At 31.6% G+C, this 8,251-nt stretch overlaps 4 protein-coding genes across 4 annotated transcripts; 2 read left to right on the plus strand and 2 right to left on the minus strand.

The window, feature by feature from the left end:
• Positions 1-60: 60 nt before the first annotated feature.
• EIN_229830 (hypothetical protein) lies at positions 61-654 on the minus strand (the record flags this gene model as incomplete). Its single annotated transcript, XM_004255173.1, has 1 exon — positions 61-654. The coding sequence occupies one exon, from the start codon at positions 652-654 to the stop codon at positions 61-63; it is 594 nt and encodes a 197-aa protein (XP_004255221.1).
• Positions 655-1,398: 744 nt separating this feature from the next.
• On the minus strand, positions 1,399-2,886 carry EIN_229840 (hypothetical protein; the record flags this gene model as incomplete). The annotated part of the gene is made up of 3 exons (XM_004255174.1): positions 1,399-2,731; positions 2,789-2,793; positions 2,848-2,886. The coding sequence occupies 3 exons, from the start codon at positions 2,884-2,886 to the stop codon at positions 1,399-1,401; spliced, it is 1,377 nt and encodes a 458-aa protein (XP_004255222.1).
• Positions 2,887-3,022: 136 nt separating this feature from the next.
• Positions 3,023-4,738, plus strand: EIN_229850 (cation transporter, putative; the record flags this gene model as incomplete). The annotated part of the gene is made up of 4 exons (XM_004255175.1): positions 3,023-3,232; positions 3,279-3,680; positions 3,751-4,400; positions 4,441-4,738. 4 exons carry the CDS (start codon positions 3,023-3,025, stop codon positions 4,736-4,738), a joined length of 1,560 nt encoding a protein of 519 aa, XP_004255223.1.
• A 2,096-nt stretch (positions 4,739-6,834) lies between these two features.
• On the plus strand, positions 6,835-7,959 carry EIN_229860 (hypothetical protein; the record flags this gene model as incomplete). The annotated part of the gene is made up of 1 exon (XM_004255176.1): positions 6,835-7,959. One exon carries the CDS (start codon positions 6,835-6,837, stop codon positions 7,957-7,959), a length of 1,125 nt encoding a protein of 374 aa, XP_004255224.1.
• Between the last annotated feature and the right edge of the window lie 292 nt (positions 7,960-8,251).

Below are 8,251 nucleotides of genomic sequence, written 5' to 3' on the forward strand. Positions count from 1 at the left end.
TTAAATATAATAAATAATTAATAATGTATAGTATATGGAATGGATGAACAAAAAAATGAATTAGGCAGAAACAGGTTTTGGCTGAATCTCAGCAGGGGCAGTCTGGACTTGTTGTTCGACTTGTGGGACTTGTCTTGGGTTAAATTTACGCAATAACTCTCTGATCTTATCGTCACACAAACAGATGAAACCAGAGATGTTCATTTTGTCATCGACGTGGTTGAGCCCATTGGTGATTGATTGTATGGGGTGGAAGTTGTGATAAATGTCCTCTGATTTTGAGAGTGCAAGAATGTAACACAAGACACAGTACTCCGTGAAATGGGTTTTCTCGTCAATTGATTTGAGTCTCTCGACAATATCATTGAGGGACGCCCACTTTGATGCAATTTGAACGACTTCTTCTTCAGTGATGACTTTCTCTGGAAGGTGTTCCATATCGACAACAACATTGGACCCATTCATTAACGCACCATTCAACAACAAAGCTTTTTGAGCAGAGTCAGCTGTCTTATACACCACTTTGGCAGATGAAGTCTCGTGGTCAATCACGACTTTCTCAATCTCACCAGCAAGACCAAATAATCTTTGCAAGTCTTCTTCTTTAGTTTCCGGGCAAATAGAGTTGATAACTATAGTGTTTGTTGAAGCCATTTGATGTTATCAAGATTGGGGAAATCTTTTTATAGGCAGTTGAGTGCCTTGATTTTATTTGACATTCATTCCTCATGACGTTTTTAAACCAAGTCGTAACTACATTAATTCGGCATCTTTTTTCATGTGGTAAACCATTCCAATACTATTTCTTTCCTGCATTTTTTCACTCTTTTGTTTTGTGTTATTCCAAAAGTGCTTTTTTGCGGACTTTATGAGATATAAAAAAGATAATATAAACGTTTTTAAAAGAAAAGTAATAAAAAATAGTTTTTATACAAAAAACCAATATCATTTTTTGTTTTTGCCTTTGTTTTTTCGTTTTGTCATGTTTAATGATTAATGAAAATTTGTTCTAATATAGTTCAGTATTAACTAGTTAACTATTATTAATAATTAATTATTTTTCTTATAAAAAGTAATAAATACAATCCAATTGTTTATATTTTTATAATTATAATTATTATTACTAATGAGAAAACAAAGAAATGTTATTTTATAACTATTATAAACTAAATATTATTAATATAATTATTAATAATTATTAATAATTAAATTATAAATATCTATAAATATAATAAAAATAAAAATTATTCAAATCCATATTACAACCATAGATTCAAACCATAAATACAACTTATAAATAGACTAACCAATACATAGTAATATAATAATCTATAATTTAATAATAGAAATGAAGATAAAAATAAGAAGAGTGTGATATAAAAAATTGATTAAACAAAGTCAGTGTTTTTTAATGAATTTCGAGTCATCCCAAGCAAGTGATTTATTTCTTGAGTCTGCCTTCACGCGCTGTTCTTTTGGAACGAACCGCATCAAACTAATTGCTGAGAGAGGAGAAACGCCAAACACATTAACAGGATCTACACGAGCGTTTTGATTCATGATTGGCGTCAAGTTGCCATGTTCGACCCATTTTTGTCTTTGATTTGTTTTATCGGACCTCCTCTTATCTTGGTCGTCCTCTTCCGAACCATCAGATTTATAATCAGTGATTGGATAATCATTATCTTGTATTTCTACCTTCTCCTTTTCTTTGATTGCCAAGTCTTTAAGGAAGTGCATTGATTTTGTTTGTGTGAGAGGGGTTGATACATGTTGTTTCTTCACTTTAGTGATTTGTTTGTCCAACGCGTCTCCATTAAACGGTGTTGTCTCGGTGTTAATATTAGTAATAATTTCCGGTTGAGTTTCTTTCTCGTCTGATTTCCTCCGCAGCGGACTGAGTTTTTCATTCTTTGTATTTGTACTGGGGGTGACTTGAGGAATTGGTGATATCGGCATTTTAATCTTTTTTTGATGTTCCACTTCACTCGACAAATCAGGAAAGAGTTGTTCCGTTGAAACTCCTTTCACAAGACTTGGCATCCCTCTCACCAATTTTTTCGTTGGTGACTTCCTCTTTAAATTTCCATACTTCTTCTTAGTTTTTGGTGCTTGAAGTTGAGGCGTAATCAACGTTTTTGGTTTTTTCTCTTCATTTTCTTTGTTCAATGATTTTTGTAACTCCGCTGCGACATTACAGTCGCTTTGATCATCATACTGAAGTACTGTTTTATCGGCATCGTCCATTTCCATTTGTTGTGTTGGGTTACCGATATCATTCTCTTCATAATTCGTCTGAAACGCTGTATTTTGGTTTTCCTGTTGCAATACATTTGAATTGACAACGTCCATGGGAGGTAATGGATAGTTGTTGTTGAAGGAGATAAACACGAGTTTATGTATTGGGGATTGGATAACGATTGGGGTGACACGATCTGGTAATGATAAAGGATCAATAATAGTTATAAACCGACTTTCAGGTGGAATACCGATATAGTCCCTTTGGAAATTGCTAGGCCCTTCCATCGGTTTGCTTTTTTTGTTCCTTATCACAAAAGAAAAAAGTCTTGAAAAGGATGAATTGCTGTTTTTTGTTTTCTTTTTTTTCCTTCTGAATTTTTTTCTTTTTCGGTGGCGTTTTTCGCTTTTTTTTGGTCCTGTTCTCAGGCTCTTTTTTTTAACGCTTTTTGTATTAGAATAAATACTATATTTAACTATTAATATATAAGTTCTTGTCAATCTGAGCAATTAAACTCGGCAAAAGTGGGTTTAGATTGAAAATAATAACAAAAACTATTTTTTGAGTCTTTTTTCGGTTCAATAATGCTTAAATTGATTTTCAGTCACTTTGCTTTGCCAAAAAAACAGAATTAAAATGAAAACCATATAAAAATAGATATTTTATCTATATTTATAGTTCATCGAAGTCATTCACGCATTTATAGCATTTTATACTAATCAACATAAGAATATGAAGGGTTCTTTGAATTGAATGTCCCTGTAAAGCATCTCACTAAAATAAATGCAGAATGGCATTCTGAAACGAGTGCTGAGCTCATTGCAGTCTTTTTATTCATACCACACATACTATACACTTTTTATGTCTTTCTTAGTTGCAGTTGTCACATATTACTTTGAAAGAGACTATTCACAAATAACAATTCTCCAAGCAATGTTTTTGGGAATCACTACGGCGACAGACACTGGGCTGCTCACATTTGATTTTTCTGTGGTTTGTTGTTTTTTCCATAACAAAATATTAGTGAAATAACACGCAGACGACTCTTCAAACACAAGTTGTTGTCTGTTTTGCTTCTGAAATCTGCGGAGTCATGTTTGCTTCAACAATAGTACCATCATTGTGTCGATACTACCGACTTTATAATATAGCACATCAACTCCAAAAGGAAAAAAAGTATCAACAGAGTAATGGAGGTGTCATGGACTTCAGTTCGAGTGAAGACATTGAAGATGATAAGACCATTACCATACAAGATGAAACATTTGTTGTTATCACAAGTGAAATGGAGCCTCTAGTCTTCGATTATGAACTTGAACTGAAATCGCTCAAGTACTTCATTTATGTACAATTGTTCTACACAACGTTTTTCAAACTAGTTGGGTTTATATGCATTCTGATAGCAACGTATACGGATGACACAATAGTTGCATACCTCAAAGTTTGTTTGAATGAGTTTTTAATAATTAATAATTGTTAATTAATTAAGTAACAACAATTGACGTTATAAGGGTCAACAAGTCAATGGGTTGTGGTTCTCGTTGTTCACGACAATCTCTGCATTTAACAATTTGGGATTAACCATCAACCAAGACTCACTCATGCCATTCAACCACAATTACCCAATTATACTCGCGTGCGTATTTTTGAACGCAACGGGAAACATTATGATACCAATCATGACACGATGGATTGTTTTCTGTCTCCACAGGATATTCGAGAAAAAGTCGAAGACGGAGCCAATGGGAATGTCAAATCAGCCGTTATTATACATCTTAAAGGCCCCAACAAGGATGTCCCTTTACTTCTTTTCATCAACACAGACGAAACTGCTTTTTGTTGTGCAGCTCTTCTTGATGTTCCTCCAAACTTCGTTCTTCTGTTTGTTATACTCGAAAAATGATATCCAGCCTTTTCTTATTGGATTTGCACATTCCTCGTTTACAAGAACAGCGGGGTTTGCTGCAGTAAATCCGAAAGAACTCTGGCCACCTGTGTTATTCACATACATGCTATCAATGTATGTTGCTAACTATCCCGTTGTCATTTTAAGAAAGATCAGAGACGACGAAGTCAATTTGTCAAGTGGGTTGGCACAACTTCAAACAAACGTGGGGACCATCTTTAATTATGTGAAAGATATGTTCTTCAATCATACAGTGTTTGTTATTAGAGTGATAATGGATTCGACTAAGATGTAGATGGGTATATGTATTCTCTTTACTTGTTATGTGGTCATACACAACGAATCACCAACACGACGCAGAACCGGCTCAAGTCACACTCGATGTGTTGTTTGAAGTATCTTCTGCTATTGGAACAGTTGGGATGTCACTTGGATCAAACAAATTACCGTGTAGTTTTTCTGCTGATTTAACACCAGTAGGCCAGTGTTTCATCTGTATTTTAATGATACTCGGAAGACACCGCGGATTTCCAACACAGAGTTACCCACTTGATTATTATAAGTATTGGAAAAATAGAAAAGTGTTTTCTTAATTATATAATTGAAACATTACATGAGTTTTATTTTATTATAAAATTCATTTTTTATTAAACTTTTTTCTCTTTAAAAACTTAATGTTTTTGTAATGTAATTCTTTGTGTGATATCTTAAAAACGTTTTTTCAAGTGAGGCAAAAGTGTTGAAACTATCACAAAAACATGGAAACTCAATTTCAGTTTTCAATTTTTAAACATTATTATATTATTGTTACTTAATCAAATTTTAATACACTTGTTTTCTTGTTTATTTAATCATAATTTTATAAACTTTATATTTATTTAATATTATTTTATATAATAAAATTACAATATCAGTCTAGTTAAAGCATATAAAGAATACAACAGGCATAACAAACTATTGTTATAGTTTATTTTTTAATAATATAACACATTATTATATATAGTTTATTAAGTTTTAATAATAAGTTCTTATTATAGCTGTTCGGCGACTTTTGAGTTTCCTAAAAAGTCGCCGACTTTTTAGTCATATCGAAAGTCGCTGACCTATATTTATAATTTAAATACAATAAAATTTACTTATAAAAAAGATAAATTAATCAATATTAAAACTATTTTAAAATCATTAAATAATTATTTAAAATAACTATAAAAAAATAAAAAAGAAAATAAAAATTAATGAATAATAATAGTGATTTTGTGAGAAAAAGAAACAAAAGGCAAAAAGTAAATAAGTAAAAGTTCATTTTGCCACAAAAAAACAAACTTGAGATTAAAATGAAACTCAAAAATAATCTTACAATTACATGAGCACCACACCTCTACGTTTTCTACACACGTTTTCTTCTCATGTCAATCAAGAAGCTAATATGCACACAAATCACCCACCACTCAAACGAACGATAAAGAAAGGAACAAGAAATAACAAAAAGAAAATAAAAAGAAACGTCAAATCAACTCAATATATGGAGGAAGTATCTATACAACAAATTACTACAAATCAACTGATATTATAAACAACACAAGGTGAAGTTAATCAGTTGACACAACGGTCTTTAACTAACTCTTAAAATAACAGCCAATCAACACATATTGCACAAAGTCAACAGAGTGTCAATTTAATTCCACAGACCCTTCACATACAACAAATATTTCAACACCAGAATATTCAAAACACTCATATCATTAACCCTGATAATTCGATACACAATTCACAGTATAATGAAGCTACACAAACAACATACCAAACAACTGAACATCATCAACCACTTTTGACCATGGTCGAAACTCAGAAACAACCATCACGTAACAACACTTTAATTGCATTGCAAAGATCATTAATTGTCAATGAGGAAGAATTTGAAGAATATCACACGGGAGACACACCAACAAGACAGCGTCGTCGAAGTGAAAATGAAATTGATTATAACGCAGAAATAACAATAGAATCCATATACCCAACAAAACCCACTTCCAATGAAAAACGTTTAAATTATCCAATAAAAGTGTTTTTAAAACATACATTATCAACAATTGTTGATTTAACAGGATTCACAAATGATGAATTTGACGATATTTTCGATATAATACTATACAATGGAAGATGGGACGCTGTAAACAGAAAATATGTTAAACAATGAATTGATTTAAATATACTTTCAGTAAACGAAAATCAAATTTTGAATTCAATAAAAATTATTTTTATTGCTACTTACATTTCTCAAACAAGCATTTGATTACAAAACATTATATGATATATTTGATTATAGAAAAAGAAGCAACATTTCAGATGAAAAACAGATTTGTAAAAATTCAAAAATTAGTTTTATTTCGAGAAATTTAGAAAGATCATATTTACTTTTTGCAGTAAAAATGAAAAGGATTTTATTGAAAGTTTAAATTGTATTCCCCAAAAACTTCGTGTAAATTTGGCAACAGGCAGAAGTCAAGATTATTTAAGGTTTATTCCTCAACTTGAACATTCATTTTACATCGTTGATGGAAGAGACCAAATGATTTCAACACAACTAAAAACATCAGAAAATGAACGCAAAGTAAAGGATGGTAGATATTTTACATTTAAACATCATTGTAGTGTGCTCAAAACAGAAGTTTATGTTAACTGTGATGGAATGGCTGTTAAAGTGTCAATAACTCAACAATGCGCAACAAACGATTTAACTGTCTACAAGTGTAATTGGGATCCCAGTTTTGTTGTGGAAAATGAATGGGTACTTGCAGATAGTGGATACAGAGGAGTCGGACAAACTTTGATACCTTATCCCAAAACTGGAAAAAACGAACAAATTGTATTAACAGAAGATTATTTGATCAATATTAGTCTAATGATGAATGGTTCTGAACATAGATTGAGAATTAGAGGAAACTTCGAAGGAACTTTAAAAAACAATGTATTTAAAGGAGGTGTAAGTGGTTCTGTTGTCGAAATAGTTCACTTTGATACGGAAACAGTGCAGGAAATAGAACTATACACGTTGTTCAGACAAGTTGACGTGACAGAAAGAGATGCCAAATGTAGGGTGTGTTGCACTACAACTTTTGAAACAAATTTTGAGGATGTTTCAAACTCAACATATCAAATCTTGGGCGTGCTCGAAGTTTCGAATGTTGAGTTTATTATTGATTCGAACCATTTTGAATGTGAGCGGGGCACAATTGAATGTGAATCAATGATGTTATTAACAAAAGTAGACAATTCACTTATTAAAGCGTACAATGTAGTTCACTCAAGTGTCAGAATTCTCGTTGAAAATCATTTTGGTCGACTGATAATATTATTTAAGTTGATGAGAAACAAATACGGGCTATTAAAAAGAGATTATGAGTCTCTACTCAATATTGCTCATTCACTTTGTAATTACCACATATCAAAAAAGCCGTTAAGAAAGTTTCCTTTTTATCTCTTCAAAAGAATGGCAGATGGAGATTATTCGACCCCTGTTGGAACAACCCCAATTCAACTCCCACGAATTGCTGGAGAAATTGTGTCAAAATTGAGTGGAGAGTATCATAGAGCAAAACAAGTTCACAACGAAAACAATTTAAGACAATACAATTCAATAAACGAATTTCTGGGTGTTCGAAATTCTTCAAGAGCAATTCAACAAATAGTAATTCCAACTGAACCACATTCTTCAACTACAAATGAGTTGGTTGATGATGCCACATCATTACTGAGACCTTTTCCGTGTGGAGAAGTGGGAGAAATCATTTTTTTCAGAAAGTTTAATGAATGAAATTAACGATGAAATTAACGATGAAATTGATTTTTGAAGAACGGCAATTTTGTTATTGTGGTGATCTTATTTTAAAATTTAAATTTTTTGATTTTAATGATATTTAAATAAACTGTTGTTTATAATTGTATTTAAAAGTGTTTTTAAATTATAAAATTCTAATTGTTGTTATAATAATTATAACAACTTTTGATAGAATTGTGCATATTTGATATTATAAAAATTATAGTAATACGAATTAATATCAATAGTTTTGTAGTTTGTTTATAAGTCGGCGACTTTTGAGTGCACT

This window comes from Entamoeba invadens, assembly GCF_000330505.1.
Source record: "Entamoeba invadens IP1 unplaced genomic scaffold scaff_1105074725849, whole genome shotgun sequence".
Taxonomy (NCBI): Eukaryota; Evosea; order Mastigamoebida; family Endamoebidae; genus Entamoeba; species Entamoeba invadens.